The sequence below is a fragment of the Photinus pyralis genome, unplaced genomic scaffold (assembly GCF_008802855.1).
Source record: "Photinus pyralis isolate 1611_PpyrPB1 unplaced genomic scaffold, Ppyr1.3 Ppyr1.4_LG6, whole genome shotgun sequence".
In the NCBI taxonomy this organism is placed as follows: Eukaryota; Metazoa; Arthropoda; class Insecta; order Coleoptera; family Lampyridae; genus Photinus; species Photinus pyralis.
The window spans coordinates 14901916-14926790 of NW_022170663.1; the positions used below are offsets into that span (position 1 = coordinate 14901916).

Genomic DNA, 24875 nt, shown 5'->3' on the forward strand with positions numbered 1-24875 from the left:
AGTTTTAGATTTAACGCCTGCACAGCCTTCCATTATTAAGGGCACACCCAGCGCTTATTCGACTTTACTGGGGTGGGTAATAGCGGGAAACGTACATCAAAACTCTACAATTACAAAATTGGCAGCGCATGTTACGATAGATAACGAACCGTCACTTGACGAAATTCTGAGAATGTTTTGGGAGTGTGAAGAAGTACCTTTATCAAGGTTAGTCTCACCAGATGATCAATTTTGTGAAACACAGTATCAAATGTCCACAAAACGAAACGAGAAGGGTCAATATATTGTGCGTTTTCCATTTAAAAAGAACGGACCTCAATTAGCGAGTAACAGGGAAAGTGCTTTGAATAGATTTCATAAACTTGAAACACGTTTCAAGAGAGATGCAGAGTATTTTCGACTTTACTCTGAAAATATTAACGGTTATATTACACAGGGTCACTTAGTTCCCACAACAAAGGCATCATCTTATATTATGACTCATCATGGGATTTTGAAACGAACTGGGGAGAATAGTAAGGTCAGGGTGGTATTTAATCCTACGGAACGAGACGCTCAAGGATATTCTTTAAATGATTACTTATTAGCGGGTCCCAAATTACAACAGGACATATCAGTAATTATAACGAGATTTAGGCTTAGACCGATAGCTTTGGCTTGCGATATTTGTCAGATGTTTAGATGCATTTTGGTACACCCCGAAGACCGTAAATATTTCCATATGTTTTGGCGATCTAGTCCCAATGAACCTATAAGGGAGTGGGAGCATACCAGAGTTATTTTCGGAGCAACCTCATCACCATTTTTAGCAAATCGTACCATTAAACAACTTACCTACGATGAAGGTAAAAATTATCCTAAAGCAACGTTAGCTTTGACGCAGCAAACATTTGTTGATGACATTTTAACAGGAGCTTTTAACAAATCCGAAGCCTTCGAAATTAAGCGGCAGCTTATAGGTTTATTAAAGGCAGGAGGCTTTGAATTGGGAAAATGGGCATCTTCTGACGTAGATGTCACTCAACCGCTACAAGACTCTGTAGAACTCCCTATGGGAATCATACAATCTGCTGTTAAGGTGTTAGGAATTTACTGGGATACAACGAGCGATGTATTTCAATATAAGGTACATGAGGTTAACGAGCCTGCAACGAAACGAGGCATATTGTCAAGGGTTGCACGAACTTATGATATTAATGGTTATCTAAGTCCCTTTACGTTTTTACTTAAATGTTTGGTTCAGGCGTTATGGTTGCAAAAAATAGGGTGGGATGAGCCTTTACCAACCGATATTTTAGAAAAGTGGTTGCTAGTTAAAGCACAATTACCTTTGATAGACAGTATAACCATACCTAGATGTATATACAAAACGGAAGTATCTTGTGCTAGGTTAGTGGGTTTTTCAGATGCGAGTAGTATGGGGATGGCAGCGGTAATATATTTACGTGTGGAAATTAATAATAATTGCTTTATAAATTTGGTGTGTGCTAAGACTAAGGTAGCTCCATTGAAAACCTGGACAATTCCGAGATTAGAACTTGGAGCTGCGTGTCTCTTGTCTAAATTATTAGTTCCCACCATAGAGGCGTGTAGGTCATTTATAAACATGACGGAACCCACTTGCTTTGTAGATTCCACTACGGTGTTAGGGTGGATAAAAACACCTCCGTATAAATTAAAAACGTTTATTTCTAATAGGGTAGTTCAAATTCACGAAAATATTCCCACAGCCCATTGGAAATATGTACCAGGGAAGGTAAATCCTGCTGACCCGGCTAGCAGGGGGCTTACTCCGAGTGAATTGGTGTCATGCGATCTGTGGTGGAAAGGCCCAAGTTATCTTTTGGAAAACGAAAACCGATGGAATTTTGAATACGAACTTCCCTCAAATTTAGACGAAACAAAAGACCTGCCAGAAATAGAGATAGCATTACTAGCAACGAAAATTGATTATAGCTGTTTCATTAATGTTTTAGAAAGGCATTCGTCTCTTTTAAAAATACAACGTATTTTTGGTTATGTAATTAGATTTGTTAAAAATTGGATAGGTAAACAGCGCACCACAATTGATTCTTGTTGTTTAACTGGTCCTCTTAAATCTGTAGAATACCAAAACGGTTTACTATTAGCATTACGCATAACACAATCTAAGTATTTATTTAACGAGATCAGTTTGATTAAACGGGGGTTAGTGTGTTCGAAGAATATAAGATTCCTTTCACCATTTCTCTCGGAGAACGGGTACTTGATGGTGGGGGGGCGTTTGAGACATTCGCAATTACCTTCACGACAAAAACATCCTTACTTGATTCCAAAGGAAAGCAGATTGGCGATATTGATATGTGATCATTTTCATATCTACTCGGGTCACGGTGGACCACGTTTAGTACATTCGCTAATTGCACGGTATTACTGGATACCAAGTTTAAGGACATTAATTCGGAAAAGAATTTTTCGATGTTTGGTATGCTATAGATTTGCTTCAAAACCCATCCAACCTCCGATGGGAGATCTTCCTGCATATCGTTTGGAACCGGGCAGGTGTTTCTCTCATACAGGTCTCGACTACGCAGGACCATTTGAAGTAAAAATTTCAAAACTAAGAAATGATAGATATCAAAAATGTTACGTTGCACTATTCATTTGCATGGTTTCAAGAGCTATTCACTTAGAATTGGTCACCTCTTTAACTACCGAAGCCTGCTTATCTGCATTAGACAGGTTTATTTCAAGACGAGGATTACCGTGTAATTTGTATGCGATCAAGGATCTAATTTTAGAGGCGCGGCGAGAGAAATCTCAGAATTGACAAAGTTTTTTGATGATTCCAATCCAGAAATATCACATTATCTATCATCTCGAAACATTGCGTGGAATCATAACCCACCTTATGCACCACATATGGGTGGTCTTTGGGAAGCGGGGGTTAAATCCTTTAAGTATCACCTTAAGCGCATTGTGGGTAATGCGAGATTGCATTTGGAACCATTTATGACTACCATAGCTCGTATAGAAGCAATATTAAATTCAAGGCCATTTTGTAATCAATCTTCTTCGCCAGACGAAGATTTAGATCCCTTAACTCCTGGTCATTTTTTGGTAGGTGGACCGTTGCTAACTCGAGTAGAGGTAGATATAACGAATGTTCCACAAAACCGTTTAAGCCAGTGGCAATTATGTCAGCAATTAGTACAATCGTTCTGGAAACGTTGGTCCAATGAATATATTCAATCATTGCAAAAAAGACCAAAATGGACTCAACCTTCTCCAGAAATCAAATTAGGAGATCTGGTGTTATGGTATCACCCTGATGCCCCACCTGCTCATTGGCCAATTGGCAAGGTTGTCAGATTAACTAAGGGACAAGACGGTATTACTAGAGTTGTAAATATACGAACTGCCACGGGTGAAATTCAGCGACCTGTGAATAAGGTGGCACTTTTACCACCGCCTTAAAAAAAAATTCATTAATGAAATGCATTGAACAATTTTTTTCTATTTAAGAATTATTTTTTTTTGTTATTATTTTTGGAACCTAAACCAAATCAATCGTTTTACATTTGTTTATAATTTTTTTGGTGAAATTTTGAAATTAATTTAAATCTTAATTTGAGCAAATAATTAAATTTGGGTGGGGGGTATATGTTGGAAATAGGTAAATTAAAGTTCGTTCAATTCCGTTTTTCCCTCCTTCTCAAAAAGCGTCACGGGAAGATACCGAAACAAGTGAGTGAGTGCGGTACCGCCGAGAATGAAACAACTAAAATTACCGGTAAGTGACGCTGTCCCACTGTACCATTAATAACGAACGAACGGGAAAATTTGGATACAAACAATAGGTGCCGAAGACAAGTAAATTGTCCGAATGCCGTAGTTACACAACAATATTGTAATGGAACCAAATTTGCCAGCTAAAATTCAATTTAAATATTCTCAAATCCGTTCCTGGCCCTTCATGAAAGAATTCAAGTTAGCGTTTTGTTTCGTTTCCGTGGAACGCGTGTTTTTTGTGCTCAGCCCTACATTCAAATGGGCCATAATTTACAATAAAAGTGTCAAACATAACGCTAGACGAGGAAAGTTAATGCGTATATATTAACAATTTTCGTCTAAGATTTGCTTAAAGGGGAAATTTGGGCAGAGCTATTTGTGCTTTTGTTGAAGGCGGTGGTAATTTTTACGTTTCGAATACCTAGTTACTGTGGCTGTTTCGATTGCAATTACTCTGCTGACGTATTCCTTATTTTATCTTTCCGTCTATTGCATCCATCTAGTAATTATGTGATCGTGTTACATTATTTGCCAAATTAACGGCATTCCCGTACAGCATGGGTATTGTCATTAATACCACATTACAAATACAAATTGCCCTTTTATAATTAGACTGATCTTACTTTGAATTAAATGCAAGATTCCATTATTTTTTCTACGTAAATATGTTGTTTTTCAAATTACAGTGTCCCTTTGTTCCTAGTGCTGGTTTTATCTACCAACACGCAATATGAATTTCTGACGGAGTTACGTGTTTTTATTTATATTTAGATATAGTATGTTCTCTTAGGGATGATATTCGATACCAGTATGCAGAATCAAACGATGTAATAAATATTATAGCGATTCGTGGATGGTGCTGTATTTGGAAACATCGATACTACATTCCTACTTTATAATTGAATTTCTTGCAGAACATTTCCTTTCTGTTGCATAAATTGTTACTGTTTATTTACAGGGTGCTTCATCTGCGGGCGAGTGACGTACGTTAGGTCGTTGATTGTTACATATTGCATTCGCCAATGAGAATTAATTACTTTAATACTAATATTTCGTCACGACATGTTCCTTTCTCTAGAATTCTAGACGATCATGTGCCATGGGGTTCAGTATTAGTTTGGGAGGGAAAGTTTTGAATTTAAATCTTGAATTGCGCAGTCCTCGGGACGGGTACGCAACAGAATATACACAGATAAATATAGACCCCTCGCTAAAGGTTCCAGATAATAAATTATATTTCTTGTTCTCTTAATACTGCTTACTTGATGTTGCCTTCACTTTATGAATATCTTCTCGGATTTACCTGCAACTTGTCTAAGCTAAATAAATCAGGGTTGAGAGGCGATACCTCTTCAGTTGTCCAAGCACGTGATGGTCAATCTCGTATAATTAGTGAACGTAATAAATAATTTAACCAGCTGTACAGAAAAACATTATTTAGAAGGATCGACGAACGCAATTACCAACATATTTCAGCTACGCGTACGGGTCGCAAAACATCTAACGAAAAATACTATTTATCTATGGGTAGAGGAATAGTTCAGATTCTGCGAGTGGCATACCTACATTACCAACGATTGTTTCATCGTATACGAAGCGTACCCAGACTCTGACCACCGATTACAATTTCAATTAACAGAACCACGTACATCGATTGCTTTTAGTTTGCCTTTTTTTACAACCTTGTTTTTAGATAATTAATTGTAAACCGTCAGCTGCTGTTATAAAGTTGAGCATTATTTCCTGCACCAAAAATTCAGTTATACATTGTGTTATGGATGCAGATGATTTTAAACGGTTTCATAAAGCACATTAAAACTAAAAATTTGGAAGTAGTTGCCAAAACTAATTTTTCAGCACTTTGAGGACCGTGATATTGTAGAAAAATTACTAATCTTGTCGAATTTAAAACCGTTAGCTACAAAGAAGTGGAAGGCAAACAGGAGAATATTAGATCTAACAAAAATAAACAACCATCATCTCTCGTTTGATCTGACTGCTTTGAACCCGACAAGATATCAAACTCAGATAGCGATGTGCTTAAGACACCTTTAAGTAATATTTATAAAACTTATGGAATTACCGGTCGTATATAATAATTACGACAATAAATAGGTATCCATTAAATCTGATGTACGCGCACAAGTTAGTATGAAATTAAATGGATGTACAATGCTTAAGAGTTGCCAGTGAAGAGAGCACGACGATGTTATCTCCAGGAACCAATTAAAATGAAATACGTCCTGTTGAGGTAAATGAGGTAATATTAACGTAAACTACTTAAAATTACTGGCTCGTTTAACTTTATTTAAAATATGGCGGCAGTTAAATTATTAACTAGTCAATAATCCTGAAACGATCAAAGTACCAGGAGACCATTTTTCAATAATACAGGTGTTACATAAGAATAATTAATTAATAAAAAAAACTGAGGCATTGTTACGCTTTAACACATCTCCCTCGGCTAGGAACGAAATCCCCACAGAGTACCTGGACCAACAATCATTTATTATTATGTCAGTGGTAGAAATAATAGCCTGTAATTTTGCAATTTAGAGTAATTCGTTACGTTTAGGTTCCCTTCAGAACGATTAAGTTAACTTTGTGTAGCTTCTGCTGTGTCACAGGTCACAATTCGAAATTTTTCCGTGTGTTAAACTAACCGCTTAGTATTTTGATGCGAGTAATTGGACAAAGAAAAGACGTAAGATGAAGGAAAAAAAAACCAGCCGAAGTAGAATAATAATATTATTTTGACTGCTGTATTCCTAATTTATAATATGTACGTTTTCTAAACTGAAAATGAAATATTGAACGTTATAAAAAATAAAGAATAGTACAATGTTTCATCGCATCCACTGTTGCCAAAAAGATAAAATAGTTTTACTTCTCGCACATTTCAAATTTATGATCGCATTATACGTAATAAATAACACCTGTTTCAGTAGCAGCAAAATTACCAAATTATGCCGGTGTATCCGCTCAAAACCTCATGAAATAAATGGACGAATTATGAGAGGAGGAAGAGTCATTCCGTATAATCTATTCTCATTGATTCACGACGCTCCAAAATTATTTTTGGACTTATTTTATTTTAACGATAAGCTTTTACTGTCCCATTATCTTCTTACTGTGATAAACAGTTTTCCGTCTATTGCTTTCCTTTGTATCTCCGTTGTGCAATATAAATTCCAGTTTAACCTATACCGCCCAAGGCTGCAATCTCACACTAATCTCTACGAATAATCACTCATTAAGGTCTTCCATAATACTCTTAGTGCGCCTTTTCTCTTCATCCGCCCTTGCCGTCCTGGCCCAAATCCCCTTACTTACTTATTACCGAAGACACGGATTCGATTTCGACTATGGACGTTTTTAAAATACGAAATTCATTTAGAATTAGAATTAAGGGTAAGTAGATTACGACGTCGATAAAGCTTCAATGAAATATTACTGCCTCTAATGCACATTTTTCACTCCACTTGCTTATTACGAAGTGCGGATCTGTAGAAGTTCAACTTAAATTGCTCAAGAATTAGATCAAACTGCGAAGCTCTCCATTGGATTGACAAATTTAATAGGTTACGTTTATGTGGGTACGCGTGCTTGGTTGGGCATTAATATTTAGGTTAGGTAAACTGAAATAAAATTTATGGCGAAACGGAACGGCTTAAATTATGGCATTATTAATAAAATTACGATTTCGTACGCTATTAACTCCACAACAACATTATTATAATAGGAGTGCGGTGCGCTGAGGCAACGATAAGACCCACCAATTTGGCTTTTATAATTAGAATTTAGAAGTGCATATTGGGATCCAAAAATAAAACGCTCTTTGAGCAAAACGAAAGTCCATAACCCGTTAGAATACCTATCAGTAACACGAATGTCATTGACCAAGTTCTTGAAGGCAACCGGCAAGTTCGCTCGCTTACCCGTAAATAAATCTGATAAAGTAACCTGTCGCTTGGTCCAAAAATTCGACTAATAATGGGCCTTACTTGACTACCGAATTTGGAAGTTTCAGCCCCGCCATTTGAGTGAGTGTTGCATCAAACCTCGTCCGATTAGATTGTTGCTGGTATCAAATGAAGCGCGCTTAGTTGGCATGGGTTTTAGGACTTCGAACTTTATGATGACCAGAAGCCGAGAAATTAATAAAAGAAAATCCGACTTCCACATTTTTTGGGGATTCTATAGTATAGAAGGTAACAGCGTGATTTAGAAGGGACTTAATCTGTCCATTTCGCCTTTTCAACGTGTTCAGATATGCATTATACCGTACTGTTTAACTTAAAGGTGAGCGCTTGATATTTACATTCCATAGATTATAAAAGGGAGTTATTACGTTCACTTTGGGCAAAAGTAACAAAATAATCTTGAGATAAGCACCCGGTAAGCTTAGGCAAAGTAGAGGTGAGTCGGGGTGAATATCGGGGTTCTTGTACCCTAGCAAAAATTAGCAAAAAAGGAAATGTAGTAAAAGTAAACCGGCGCCACTTAGCCTTTAGTCAGCTTCAAAAGAGAAGAAAGGATACTTACCAAAAATGTGGAAACACGGCAGACTAAGGGCCGGTTCTACAATTACACGTATTCGTAGAATAAGATATTCTTGGAATAACTGCCATAGCGACATGTATCCTATTGGTTGACGCAATGGTAACCAACGCAACCATCGACGGTTATTCCAGGTATAGCTTTTTCTAGGTATATACCTGCATTGTTGAATCGGCCCTAAGTGATCCTTGTTCTGGACTTGATAAGCTTGTGAAATAAAATACTTGATAGGGATAGAACATAAACGATAATTGACGTTGCAATGTAGGGGGACTTGTCTCAAAAATATTACAAATGGTATACTGTAATATATGTATAGAACTGCACTGTCAATATATCAATTTAAATTAATTTTTAGTAACAAGGTGATCAACATTTAGTCAAAGAAAATTTTAATATCAAAACGCTTCCGCAGAAAACAATGGAGTTATACGTTTGATGAAGGTTTCCATTGTTTATACTCGTATATTAGCTGTAATATTGACAAAAAGGGGTTACCTTGCGGTGTTTGCTAATATATAATTTATTTGTTTTTCTATGTGCAGTTCTATGCAATAAAATATCTATATTTGGTACAAAATGTATATACTGTATATTATGTGTATTTTTACTTTGATAATTCCGGTAATAGGCATTATTATTATTGGGTTACGCCATGATTTGAAGAACCGTAGAGAAGGAAAGTAAAATAAAACACTATAATAATTTTGATTTTAAATAAATCTTTGCATTTTGATCAATTATTTTAATAGTCAATAATCTCGAATGAGTGAAAATGTTGTCAATGTGAACAGCCACAGATCATGATTACAAAAAAAAACAGCAACAAAAGCAAGTTGAAAAACAAAGAAATGGTTGGGGTGCAAGCAGGTAAAAAACAACACCTTTGTTAGAAGCAACATAGAAAATTACTTTGGTAGGCAAATTCAATGTTAACAAAATATGTGGAAATTTGTGAGTCGTAAATCATATCGTACATAGATTCTAAACCAAAGAGTTTTTGTTAGCAGGGTCCCTTCCTTGGGGACTTGTAACTTGCCCCGTGTTCGGGGTATTCAAGCCTACAGTGGAGATTCAAGGTCAATCACAGCCTTAGATATGTAACTAGTTTGGTTGCAGTATTTCCCATCACGGCGAAAAGTGTTTACCTAAAACATGTCCATACACACATCAAGCAATTCGATAATTTCCACAAATTTAAAAACGAATGCTTCAAAGTATAAATTAAACTTCGGATTAAGACCATTTAATCAAATCCTAACCATAAATTGAGCAAACATTTACACCAAAAAGAGAAAATCGATTTCCAACAATAAAAGTTAACGGTATTTTTCATACACGTGTAACAGTATTGAGGTTAAATCATGTCAATTAAAAAAATGTTGTATACAGAAAACAAAAAAATTTTAAAGAAATGCAAAACATGCTCTAAATAATACAAAAAAAACTTCAAACTTAAACTACACAATACATTTTCAACGGCCACTCAAACCAAACTGACCGTAACTTAAGAGTTGATGCTCTCAAAAATGTGTGCATCATAGTAGGTTATAATATATACGGGATGCAACCTCTTAGTCCTCAACCCTTGGAGAACCTTAGAAGAAGTTTATAAGGCCGTTCTCAGTGACGCCGCATTGTTGTCTCATCTAATGAGTATTCCGGGCTCTAGCAATTTTACGCATACGTCGTCATCTGTAGCGGTGGGTCGAAATTAGTTGGCAACCACTCGCGTTCTTTTTTAAAAAACTGATAAATAAGAAGTGCTTAAAGTCCTCTGAGAACCAAACAATTTGCCCTACCAACTATAGTGGGCTGCTCACTGAGGAACACATTCGACATCATGACGTAGAAGTTCGTGCTTGCACAATATTCGCAGATTACAAATCACTTACCTATGCTTTCAGTCTAAAACGAGACAAGTTGCCACCGCAACATCAAAATCAGCCGAGTTTCATCTTACAGTTCACCACTGATGTACAAGGTGGCCACATACGAATGCGAGGTACTGTATCTGGGAACCTGCCTATCGTAGAGGCTTGCGGTAAAAAAAGTTATTACTAAAACGGCCACGAGAAAAACCTGGAAAAAGTTTCTGGAATGGCCGCTAGGGGGCGTAACTGCAATCTGTAATCTAAAAAAGTGATTTTTCTGTGAATTCCGCTATATTAACCTAACAAAAAAATGTCCGGTCTTTGAAGACGACGATAATCTGAAACTTTTTTGTTTGACAATTTTTCCTGTATCTCTAAAAATGAAGTGGTGGGGGTATTCAAAGGTTTCCGTAAAGAATACCCTGTATCTTCGAAACGGCTGAGCCGATTTTAACAAACTCGGGTTAATTGAAAAGAGTTATTCTTCGGCTACAAATATTATAATATTTGAAGTTTTGTTAGTTTCACATAAGGCCGCTTGAGGGTTTTCTTGGACATTCCGACAGAAATGGTTAATTTTCTCAAAAAAATTAAATGCATTGGTTTGATTTTTTTTTCATGAAAAAGTAGCTAAATGATGCCTAAACAAGCTCGCGAAAATTGCATCTCAATATCTTGTTCCTAACCTAACATTTTGACCAAAGAAGATTTTCCGTAATTATTTTAATTATATAATTTGTGGCCCCTATCTCAAGATATCGAGATACTGTTTTCGCGAGCTTGTTTAGGCATCATTTAGCTACCTTTTCATGAAAAAAAAATCGAACTAACGCATTTAATTTTTTTGAGAAAATTTACCATTTCTGTCGGAATGTCGAAAAAAGCCCTCAAGTGATGATATGTGAAACTAACAAAACTTCAAATATTATAATATTGGTAGCTGAAGAATAGCTCTTTTGAACTAACCCGAGTTTGTTTAAATCGGATCAACCGTTTCGAAGATACAGGGTGTTCTTTACGGATACTTTTGTTTACCCCCCACTACTTCATTTTTAGAGATACATGAAAAATTGTCAAACAAAAATGGTTCAGATTATCCTCGACTTCAAAGACCGGACATTTTGGTGTTAGGTTAATATAGCGGAATTCACAGAAACATCATTTTTTTAGATTTCAGATTGCAGTTACGCCCTCTAGCGGTCATTTCAGTAACTTAAAATTATTTTCCAGGTTTTGCTCATGGCCGTTTTAGTAATAACTTTTTTACCGCAAGCGTCTACGATGGATAGTTCTCAGATACAGTACATCGCATGCTGTACATCATATCAGCGGTGCTAACACTGTTGGCGCCAACGTCATATCGCGCATAGCTGTCGCCAGTCCCTGCCGAAGCGCAGAAGAACGATGACTAACTCGCGCCATCTCTGCAACACAAGAGGTTCCGATTTCGACGTCGTATTTTTGATTTCCAGCATGGTCTCAACCATTCAAGAACTGGTCGTCGCATCCAATTAGGGTAGGGTGGGGCAGGTTCGGACAAGTTTTTTCAAACATTAATATTTCAGAGATAAGATAACATTTTGAACCTTATTCAGCTGCCATGGACACCTTAGTCTGTTTCTAACATTTTGGCATTATCTCAAGCGAAAAACTGCAGTGGTTTTCGTTCAGTTACAGTTTTTTCCAAAAAGATGCATTTGTCCGAATGTGCCCCATAGTGTCAACTCTAATAAAATTCAGAACTTATTAATTTTTAAGAGAAATAAAAAGTTATATATCAGAAACAGTTTATTGAACGTTATAACCATCAAAATTGACATGGAATTTGAAGAGCGAACACATCCTGGAAGTGCCTGGTGCTGCCTCGGGATTAGGTATTTTCGAAACTATATCTTCTCTGGAAACAGTCGAAATATCTTGCAAGTCCGGAAAGCGGAATCCGTTTTTATACTTTCTCAAAAAATTCAACAACTCTATTTTTGAATTTTCTCAAATAAATAAGTCCTGAGTGATCGAAGTCGCCAAACATTTACATACCACAGAACTACTAGTGTTTAAGCATATTGCACTGTCAATATGGCAAGTGTCATAGCACTTTAAGGTGGTAAATTTGAATTGTCCGGAGGTGCCCCATGTCCGAACCTGCCCCACCCTACCCTACGTCTGCCCCTCCATCCCGACTGTCACAATTGGTCCCGACAGTGTATATTAACTCACAAACATAAAAAATAGGCCGCCACGTTCTTTCCCTCATCGGAAAATTTGCCATCAACTCAGGTCAGGAAATTTCCTTTTCCGGCTGGGTAACTCGATACGGCACTCCGCTCAAGAGCGGACCAAGGGCGACAATTTGAGTCACAGTCAAACCTCTTGGCTTCTGTGTCGGCTTTCAAAGATCTCGCAGTGCAAGCTACCATCCGTGTTCCAACGTCCTCGGAGATATTTCACCGCGATATCAAAGCTAGTCCACGATTTCAAGATTCTCCACTAGTTCCCCTTGAAATATGTGTTCGCATTAAGGAAGAAATGAAACTAGGAGTTCCCAGCCGACCGGTGTAAGTACTATAGTATAAATGTCCAAAAATTAAAAACTTAAAATCTATGTGCGCTCCTATAATGACACTAGGTACAAATCTAATCAGACGAAGTTTGCTACAAGACAATTAATTATCTACGCTCAATTAGAACCACTTAATTGGCCAGATTAAAATTTTCAAATTCGGTGGCCACTAATGACCATTTTTACTTGGAATTTCGGGTCAATCGCAGATGGTCCGTAGTAATGGAATAAACTGTAATCTTACAAATACGGTTAACTCTTGGGCATCACTGAAGGTAAAACAGAGAGAAAAACAGCTCATGATTTGCGGGGTAGATCATAACCATAACCTATCATAATTTAAAGAATTATCTTTAAGGATTCCATATACTAAACTGATCAAGGAAGTCCTATTTGATGCTGAACTTATAATAATGAAAAATCCTACATCGCAAATGGTGCATTAAGGAGCGTATTTGTCGAAATTGCAAACCAATCCATTTTCACGTAGACAATATACGATTGTGTCTCGGACCAACCTTCATTGCAATACGCAATAAACTTCAAACTTGATACGAAAGCAAAGACAATTATTTCGGAAACCCACCCTCCATCCACGTCATACAATATAAAATTAGTCCTCACATGAGCGACTAAGTTTATAATTACGTTTTAAGGTTATCTTCTGCTGCAGCAACCACTGAACTTTACGAGAAGCGGTAAATATAATCCCGATATAAAATTTTACGAACCGTCTGCTTTACTAAACCGTCTCAATTAAGAGGAGCGTCTCAATTTACCGCAGGCTCTCTGTATACCACGAAAAATGCTTTACATGAAATTATAGCAAACGAAGTGGGTTGGTCCTGAAAGTATCTAACAGTCACTACTAATACACTGCCGCTTCTGAATTTTGAAACTCATCTTGGTCAAACTTTATGTATCCCTTGGGGCTACTGAAGTACTTGCTTGCTTCGGAGTTCGTTGTGCGCCATGCCAAGTAAGGCGCCAATAAAGCTCTTGTAAAATTAAAGATTTAGTGTAACGAAAAGAGAATAATGAATGACATTCAATATGCATCTGCTGTGCAGTTCCCGCATCGCAAATTTGGAACTATATCAGTGAACCGCATATGAGGAGTATTGTGTATAATACCAGATAATAGATAGTAGGTATCATTTATTGTTTACCCAACAAAGCGAAGATGACAAAGAGGTATTGTGTTACTTTCCTGAAAATAAGACCGGTGTTTCATTATTGCATAGCGCATGCCCTTCTGCAACTGCAGAATGTTTAACATTATGGGCGAACACAGCAAGGGTGTTTTCGCACGCTCAAATAATCTTAAACGAATCCACTTACGAGCAGAAAATTAATTTATTTTGATAGACGTCGCGTGTCACGAACCTTACGGTTTTCCGTCTCATCCCTCGGAAATAATTGGGGTGCAATAATAATCACCAGCAATGTTGAAGGTTGTCGCGTTAAAGTAGACAGAGCTGGACGTGTTTAAACTTTTACTTGAAAATCATATTTCATTGTTTCTGATCACCGCTTTCGGGACAGAAGTTGTTGGTTTATGACAGTTTCACAAACTCGTGGGACGCTTGCACTAGACGCTAGACGTCGTACACAACGACTGGTATTCAAGATTAAAGTAACACGTTTAAATTCCCACAAACATCTGGGGGTTTTATCTCGCGTATTTTGAAAATATTCTTTCACTTTCCAAACTTGTCACCGCGCCTCCAAATTGCTGAACTGATTGCAATGTAACGCTGCCGGTTGATGGATTGGGGGAAACGACTTGATGTGAGTTATGTCACATGTGCATATCCTGCTCAGTGTTTGTTAGATTGTGCTATCGTAGCAAATAGCATTATTTACAGTGATAGATCACTTATCTGCCCTATTCCGTATTGCGGTAATAAATTTAGTTTGCATTTACAGTAGGTATAACATTTCCAACATGTCTCAGCTCTGGAAGTATATGGTCAAACTTGTCATACGAAATAAATTCAAGCTATATGACTCTCGTAGTAAATTGAAACTATTTTAATTTGTTCTTTTGTATAGGGTAAAATGGTTTTAAAAGGAACATAGGAGAGTATTTAGTGCAACAACCAATAATAATAGGTTGGCTACTTTTTGTTCTTTTCCAAGGAACTGCTGTCACTGGAGATTCTGATCGTTTCGCTCTTTATCTTACGCATAAGAACTTTTCTTGCAGTGAGCGTTAGTCCTACCAGTTCTGATTGGAATTCAGTAGGAACTTTGCCTAGTGGTTGGGTGATATGGAAGTTCAGTTCTTTGGGGTAGATGAATGTGTTTTGGTTGGGATGCCACTTTTTTATTTATTTATTTTTATTTATTTATTGTCCCTATTGTTATGGGCCCTCAACAGTCTTTCGCCCAATTACAGAGTGATCCACATAATGCTCCTGCAGAAGGTCTTAAGTTGTTCTATACTACACCATTATTTACCTTATCAATTAGTAAAACTGCAGGAGTGCTCGAAACTGAACTAAGGAAATTCTCATCTCTGCCACAAATGAAAAATTCTTACTTCGCCCAGGTTCGAACACTCGATCACAGGTTATGTAGCCCATCACCCAACCACTGAGCTGCACAGTCGGTTTCAGCATGAATTGTAGAGAATCTGGTTCTAGGCCTCCAGACAATTGCTCCATAACAGAACATAGGTCTAATCACGCAATGTATAGCCACAACACAGCCTTCGGGGATGGTCCCCAAAGTCATCTGCCAATTTCACGACGACATTGCCAGAAAGCCTAGATATTTCGCTTACTCTGAAAATTGGAGGTGTTTTTGGAATAGCAGGGGAGCTCGAAAACCCTCTACCTTTCTTTTTTTTGTTGTAAAGAGAGCTATCTCCGTTTTTGCCGGGTTGATGGATAAGGAGTGTTCTCTACACTATTCTTCGATTACTCTAAGCACTGGTTGCATTATACTGCATGATAGTATCCTCGAATTTGCCGGTTATTAGTATGGATACATCCTCGGCGTACCCCAGCATACAGTAGCCGTTATCATTGATGTGTAAAAGGAGGCTACTTACAGTTAAGTTCCACAGAAGTGGCGATAGCACCCCACCTTGGTGGTGGTGGTGGTTAAATATCCAATCAAAAGGTATCCGTACACAGTTCACAAAAATTACAATTCTCAATTACCTAACATGTTGTACTAAGCACGAACACGCGTAGAAAAATAATTAGCTTTCCGGTTTCACAAACGGAACTTCTTCAATCTTCAACCTCAAATTGAAAACTTTCGATGCTGGCTGAAGTTTCAAATAAATAATAAACTGGCCGTAAATCAACGATCGAACTCGCAAGAAGCGAATACAACTTCGACGAAACGTACTCGGCGCTGAACGTGGCAAAAAGCGACGCTTTTCTTGTTAACGTCCTATTCAAGGCGAAACCCTTCTTCCGATATTAAAAATTACAACAACCAATCATACACAGTTGATAACAAAGACTATCCTATTAACGCCCGTTATAAGGTCAACAAAAATAGAGGTCGATTATTTTTCTAACAATTTGTTATCAGACATTAAGAGATAATCCAAACTTAAATTCCAGGAAAAATAAAATTCATCTCTCTTAACTACACAGAAAAGGCGATAAATCACATCTACCAGTGTAAGCATTTACATTTGATAACAGATAAAGACCCAAAAATTCCCGTAACTTTCTACGTTTAAATAAAATGTAAACAAAAACAACCTAGACCGCTTTCTCGTATAGCCCAATAATCTCGATGTCGTTACATAGACCAACAACAATTAATAAAATTAATTACGGATGTTAATTATACAAAAAGGAGACCGCCTTTGTCCATCTTAATTAGGATTTCCGAAAATTTCAATTTACCCAACAAAATAAACACAGCAGTATCTAAAAGCGATACTGACAATAACATCCAGCTATCCATTGCAGGAAGGCTATTATTATTTCGTGCATTCCTGGTGATTTGTATACTGAGAACTATTTTACCGCCAAGGTTACTCTCGCCACGTGCATCATCTGTCTGGCCACAGCCCAGTCATTCTCCTTTGGAGTGAAGAGAATTTCCTCTGGCCGCTTAAGGTATGGTGCTGTAGTGGCCCCGGGAAAGTCAGTGTCTCTCAATCCCTCGGCCGTCTCAGAGAGATTGTCGGTGTAGGAACCACTCCCTCGCTTGAGGCTAGCTGGGTTATAATCTGAATAATAGGGTTTTATTTAGGCCGTATACAGAGAGGAGGAGATCTGCTGTCCATGAACCTCGCAGAGCAAGGTCGGCAGAACACAATCAAACAGATTGCATAATTAGGTGGTAATTAGGTGCTAATTAAGTGCCCTATTCCCGAATTAAATGCTCCTTTTTTTTAATTATTACATGTTTTGCCAGATTCCGAGCCAGATTCATATAATCGATAGGGATTAAATTATTACATGTTCTGCCAGGTGCATATGAACTCATCACAGCAGAGAGCACTACCAGAAAATGAAAAGTGAACTAACTATAATTAGGTGCTAATTAAGTGCCCTATTACCTAGTGAAATGCCCCTTTTTTTTAAATTATTAGATGTTCTGCCAGGTTCATATGAACTCAGCAGAGCACTACATTAAAAACCCAAGAAAATGAAAAGTGTCGTCAGAAGATTGTCGTGTAAATTAGTAATAGACTATTCCTTAAAGATCCGGTAGGTTCAATTTCAATTTATTTAAAATGTTTGAAAAGGAATTTTCCCACTAATACATTTAGAAGGAAATATAATTGCTTTCTCCATTTGAATTTAATATTAAACAGTGAAAATTTTCTAACTGAGTTGAAATTATGTCGTTTAAGAGTACGATGTGTTTCATTGATTGTTACACAGATTATTAAGTTAGTAAATATACAAATGACCACTTCAAGAAACACAAGAAGGGGTACAACTATGGTAAACATACCCACTTACTACTTAGATTGTTTGAACAGGCCTGAAATACAAATATATTTAGCGAAACAACGATAACCCGGTACTGTAAAGCTTTTGGCACTATGTGCTAGTTTCAAATGACTACTACTGGGATGGTTCTCTACCTCAACCACATATTCACAGCCCACACTTTCTGTGTAGGTACCTATGAGATTTGGAATCCTGAAGGTAGTTCTTAGACCATTATTGGATGTCGCATTTTTAGGGAAACAAAATTCATTATTAGCTTTCAAAACAAGTATTGAACTAGCCAAAATATTAAATCGTTACTGAAACCATCATAACATTTTAATGGTTTGTAAAGGAAATGATAACCCCTCTGTTTGAAATACGTTCCCTCTGTAGTCTGTAACATAATCAATAGGTCCTCGGGCACAAATGCATTATCTAGGTATCTCACCCCCCGATGAATTAAAAGGTAGTCATCATGTTTATAATTTCAGGAAAATGTTTTTTCTATAATTTCTCTAATGACTAAAAATAAAAAGTACTTTGAATTGGGCTGTTTTAAATATTTTGTACTCAGCAGACCCCCAATGAATACACTAAAATTGAAGATGAACAGGCTTTAAGTGTTTTATTTTGAATTACGATTAGGTGTGACTAACTAAATGATAATCTCCGAGAGAGAAGCTATTTTTACCATTCATGTTATGTAAAGTGGATTTTATATGTCTACTTAACGTCAATAGTTTATCTGACATGAACTAACCTACTGGTTTAAGTGGCATGGGTGAAAGAATTAAAGCTTTAATTTATAACTTGTTTTTAATCCATAAATAATGTCGTTAGAATTTACAAACGGACACATTTTTTCTACACCAGTAACTGGCGTTCCCATTTTTCAATGCATTTCCACCCTGCATTGGCTTTTAATCTAAATTATGCGTACTAAAAACACATAACAAAAGCTTAAGTAAAAACCCTATCGATCGAAAAGCAATAAACTGTCTGATCTATTTTATTGCTCCGAATGGAGCATCTCTGATTATTCCTCTAGTTTTATTGCATTTGCAAATTAGCCTTCGCAGACTAACAAATGCAGGTTTTTCCTTGATTTCTGGCTTTAATATGTAAATCAAAGGTAATAAAATTAGAGGAATAAAAAATGAACACCTCATTTGACTCGCTTTTATATTGCTCTTCAATTCATTAAGTCGGATATATATCCGCGAGGGTTTCGTAGAAGAACAACGACGTATTAATATACATCAATTAAGGAAATCTATTGTTCGGCTACTGCCGAGTTAAGTGGCACAATAGAAAAACCAATCACAAACGTAGACTCAATAAGCCATTCAACCAACGGCGGCGTCTTATTGAAATTTCTCGGTTGATTTCATGCTTAACTAGATGAAAGTGCCATTTTCTCTCTATGGATTTATTTCTAATTCAACATCCTAACTTCGGGTGGGATGCATTTAAGATTTAGACGAGCAAATAGATAATTCTCCTTTGAGGACCAGCTGTCCACTAACATACCGCACTCGCCGTATTAAATGGTTAGTTTTTCAATATTGAGTAACGTTGTAGTAAGAGCTAAACCAGGATAATCCCACAGAAAAAACCACGGCATTGTTGCCAACTTGGAGAGGATTGCAATCGTTGTTAGACGCAGTAGGAGTCTAGTAGCACTCAATCTCCCAGTTATTATAGGGATTTTGGGGCGGTTCTAAATGCGCTTGTTAAAAGTTAGCTTCAGATTTACGTCAAGTGATTCCCTAATACACGTCGACGTTTCTTTATATTAAAGGAATACTGAAATAAACGGTTTTATTAACTTTCATAAACTGCCTGAAGTGAATTAGGTTAGTAGATGAATCTCGTACTAAATTACACTTTGAACTTTGAACACGCCGATAGATCTCGTTAGTTACGTTTCTGTACTTTGACGTTATTTTATAGGCTTTTAGTACCTACGTTTTGTTACCTTATTTTCTCTTATGGAAGCTACTAAAATTGAAATTCTTTTGTAGCTAGTGCATACAAAGCGTATGGAATAATTTATCTGTGCCTTAAAAATAACCCCCAGTTTCAGCAATAATTTCATCACTAGAGCTAAATATCCTGTAACAACATCTGGAGTGAAAGTAAAACGAAGCCAAATTTGTGTATAATCCTTATCGTTTTTTACCATTTTTAATGCGATGAATCGTCTTGGTTTTTTCCTAGGTTTTTTATTATCCAGTTATGGCGTAAGTAATAATGCCATATAAATATTCGCCATTGGTAGCTTTTCGAAGTGTATCCATGGTTTATCCATTTACCATTGACGTAAAAATCTTTTTTAGAGCCGTGGGTATTACGCGTATAGCCACGAGATAGTTAGCGTGAAATAGATATAGAAGTTTTATTAAATGAATCACACGCAGTTTTTACTGGATGGATGTTTGCCAGCTAGTAAAAAATGCAGATTTAAGTCGAGTGAAAAACATCCGCGAAAAAAAATTGCGTGTGAAACGATTGAATTTGGGGCAATTAAATCAAAGGTTTGAACCTATTCGTGGATTACAGACAGCGGAAGTTTTAAATCACGAGAATTTGACATGGGAAAGTGGACAAAAAAACGCATAACGGAAGTACGGCGCCCTTGATATAAATATTGTCGGCATCGACAGAGGCCTATTTGAACTAATGAAGGTTATCTACACCTGAACTGGTGGAAAACGAAATAGTGAATAAAAAAAATAAGCGAATTAATCTCTCCACCTTCAATATATGACTTATGTTTATGTTTTAACATGTTATAACATACTGTTCATACATTCATAATGAGGCAAAGTATGCGACTCCAAGTAAAAAGATGCAACGTGCCAATTCCATATTGATATGGTACCTGTGCGCGCATTCATTTGGCATTCACTAGACGGAGACGAGTCAAGGACACAACACGAGGTTGAGGTACATGTGGCGTTCAATTGTTTAAATTTAGTGAAAAAGGTACCAAATATTGTTATACAATTGTTTTTTCCACACACATCAACAATTGATCAACGAATAGAAAGAATTTTCAACGCCAATCGACCAGTCTAGAAGAGTTACTACGGTTGATCTATTTACTTCCCAATTGACGTTCTTACAAAGAAAGCAGTCAATTTTGCATGAAAGCTTTCGTTGTTCCTTTAATTTTATGAAGAATTTGCCGATCAAATTGAAGATTGCAGTAGAAAGGATGCAAGATTGGATGGAGGTTTTCGTAATAATCATGTTGGAGCGCACTGATGATTGACGCTTGCAAAAAGTTCCATATCCTGCATGTGCTCTATTATCATTTACAGGAAAACCATTGATTTTTTCAATTGATGCATAAAGACAAGTCCCAACACCTTAAACAATTTTGTGTGTGAAGATTTGAATTGACAGTGGCCTACAAAACGGCTGACGACTCTGCTACCTTAATCAAGTACTGTAGTTATATCAACTGTTTGGGATAAGGTATGTGTGGCTTTTACGTATATTAAATAAACGGAATTACGTTTGGGTTTCTCTATACCAGGGGTCGGCAACCGGCGGCCCGCACTCCGTTTCTTAGTTGCCCGCGAAGTGTTTTAAATTTTACTAAATATATGGCTCCACTTTTACATTCGAATATTTTTTGTATATTATATATTGTTGTATAATTCTTCTCCTTTACAATAAATGTAAAACGTTTCTTAATCTATCCCTTTTGCAAGTAGTAGTATTTTAATTTTTTTTTGCTGTCGCTCCAACGCAAATTACTACATGAAAAATATCTGTTTTGTACCAATTTAGGGCGCCAAAACTGTGAATTCGAATTCAAATTTTCCGAAATTTTCCGGGGGTGGACTCCGTACCCCCAAACCTCCCAGTGGCCCTTCATACAGGTCACAACTACACATTCGCCCACACTTACCAAAAGGTTGCCGACCCCTACTCTATACCATCGTTTATATTATATTTATAGGCATCTAAGACTCTGGGGATACACTATATTGTAATTTATCATTACGGTTTTTATTCATTCAAATTTTGTATTGGTTTCAGATACGTTGCGAAACGCACATTCAACTGTTTAATTTATTAAAATTGTAACCTATAACGTTTGTATCATCAATAAATTAGAAAAAGTATTACCTGCATTTAACAGAATTTATTGATTTAAAGGTATAATTCAGGTAACGTATCGATTTCATTTTAATGGGATATTCAAATGTGGTGCTTCAGCACAACGTTCCAAAATTTTCTTGTCATATCTACGTAAAATAAAAATATTACCTTTGAAACTCCGGTCGTAATGGCCTTTTGAGCTCAGGAGGGCGCTTTTCTGCCGTATTTGTAGAAGATAACAACACAAACAAACAAAAGAAGAGGGATAAAAAGTCGCGCGGCACCTAACAACCGGCGTCGGTGCAAAAGTGATGGGCTATTAGATATGAAACGGTTGAAACTTCTCTTTGTTGAGCAAAGTTTTGAAATTCTGAACCAAAACTGTACTGAATTATGGTATAAAATGTATAAATTCTTGAACCGAACGTAAATCTTGAACTCCGTCAATACAAAATACAACAGTGCTTTCCGTTTACACATTACTATTTATAGAAGAAAGTGGTTTAATACCAATTAATCAAAGCTTTACGTTAGATTTTATACAAATTCTTTCTACATTAGTTAAAAGTATCCAATATTTATTTTACCATCTAAAACACAAACAAATGTAACTAACCTTGGACTACAAGTTTTCTCGTTCATGGAGATTTAATTTTGTTAATATATTTTGGCTTGCACAATCCAATAAATTGAATTTGTCACATCAAAAACTATGTAGCAAAAAAAAACTTTTTTAATCAAAGAAAATGTTACTCTTGTACCTGAACGAAAAACCATGAAGTGACAAATAGATTTGAAAGCTACTTTTTTTAATATAATAGATGAATGTGTCTCAGACACTGTGTGGCACTAGATATGGTTCGTATGTTATCGTACATTGCGTAACAACGTGTTCGCATTAATTCCAACAGAATACCAAGCGTTTGTGGTCGTGGTTTGTGCGCCGAGTATGTGGAAGGTGTCCCTTCCCCTTTTGGATGTACATGGCGGTTAAGAAAAAGACGGTCGATACGAAAAATGCGATCGATGCGAAAAAGGTGGCCCATCGAAAATGCGAGAGGTGTCCCTTCCCATTTCAGGTCGATAATGCGTCGATACGGAAAAGACGGTTCATGAAAGGTGCGAGAGGTTCCCCTTCTTTTTTCAGGTGTAGAAGGCGATTGATACGGAAAAGGTGGTCGATGCGAAAAAGGCGGCCCATGGAAGATGCGAGACCTTTCCCCTCGGGTGTATAAGGTGGTCGATACGGGAAGAGCAAAATGTAACCCTCTACGACGTTCCTTTCAGTTTTGCTAACTTAAGAACAATAAAACATTACGAACAAGGAAATATGAAGTAACATAACCTCACATTTCGGTGAAAGTAAATGAACTTTTTATTAAGATTGTACAAAATTTAGGGCTTCTTCCGCAAATGTTTTTGCTTAAACGTCTCTTATCAGAAAAATGTTAACTAAAATAACATGTTGATTGCAACCAATCGGATATCATGGGGACAAATGGATAATTCTCGTAATAAGGACTTCCTTTTCATTAAAGCGTACTGTATATCAATTATTTTACTTTGCGCTAGTTCATAGTGTTACTGACATGCAAATGAAGCAGGAAAACTACATTTAGGTAAGCTAAATTCAATAAACTGATGGTGGATACGGGCATTTCTCATAGCAACCTGCAAGCGAGGAAGGGGTTTAGGTATTCAGCGTACGAGAACAACTTGAAAGCATTTATCTATGTTGAAATGTGTAGTTGTTTAAGTAATGTTTCCTGATGAATAGTTTTGTGACTCTCTTGAGATTAGCGTAGACAGTTATCATTAACAAGCATTAGCTAATCAGACGTTTGAAGAATTAGCAGCAGTTCATTAACACAACTTCCATCGAAGCTTGAATTACGTACTTCCTACTTCGGTTGTATTATATTTTGTTCGATATACGCGGATACACTTTCGTGCCGTTGAAGGATTTATGTAACCTAGATAATTATGAGCAAGAATTTTCAAAAAGAATCATTTACTTCGGGTTTTAGTGGGGCGTATGAAGTCAGACCCATAGATAATTTAATAATATGAAGGTTGTTACGTGGAAGTTCAATAAGGTCCCTGTCATAGCTTTTTGAAGCCTAACGGGTGTATATAATAGTATAACCCTTGCATAGAATTAGTTAGAATCACCGAACGTGCCCAACGACCCTCTATAATCCGAAACTAAAGCAATAACATTCGCGACGCGGATTTATCCCCCTTCGCCCCGTCCGTTTTGCTATAACCGCTAATTGCAGAATTACTGCGGTAGGGCTGGGAACGTATTTTGAATGTACACATGTGCCGTACATCCCCTACAGTATAAAGATTTTCTTTTAGCGTCTCTTTCGTACAATGGGCTCGATGAAACTCGTTAATCCACTACTCTTGTTGCGAATTTTTTCAAGGGCCTGTCTAATAGAAATTAATTTTGCATGTTTATTTTGCGGGAAAATGAAGGTTTTTGGGAAGCTAGCTTTATTAAAACCGCTTGTCAGTTCAAAGCAACATTGAACAATGCATTCACTTCATATAGTGTATTCCGAATGTCTGTGGTAACAAACAAGCTGCAATCAACTGCTATGCTTTCTACCGGCGCTTGACGTTGTGCCACTTTTTTTTCCTCAGTTGCAGTAACGGACCGAAATGAGATATTTGAAAGCTAATCGATAACCTTTTTTGGGGTGAACGCATTATGGAAATTTGTTTCACGTGTTTCCATATAGTTCGCTTTTGCCCACGTCATCCGAGTTCCGTAAAATGGAAACATAAATAAAAGTAAAAAAACTATACTATAGCACCCATCACAACCTTTGCCGAAAAAGTAGGTTATAAAGAAGTTCTGAAAATCCTATTCAATGATGCAATAGGTACAGTATAAATCAAATAACACGCCACAAAGAAATTCTGTAATGTTGGCCTGATTTGACCATTTAATTAGTATCATTGTTAATACATTTTGTAATCTACCCAAAGAAAACCAGGTTATGAGAACTTCCATAGACATTCAATTAGTGCACCTAGAGACTGAAGGGGTAGGAGAGATTCAAAGAG

The 24875-nt window shown here is 36.9% G+C and overlaps 1 protein-coding gene across 1 annotated transcript in view; it reads left to right on the plus strand.

Moving 5' to 3' along the window:
• Positions 1 to 475: 475 nt before the first annotated feature.
• LOC116174498 overlaps positions 476 to 24875 on the plus strand; it is a 69760-nt gene continuing 45360 nt past the window's right edge. The window contains exon 1 of the mRNA XM_031492432.1: positions 476 to 1389. Within this exon, the coding sequence (XP_031348292.1) occupies positions 476 to 1389 (914 nt within the window). The remainder of the gene's footprint in view (positions 1390 to 24875) is intronic.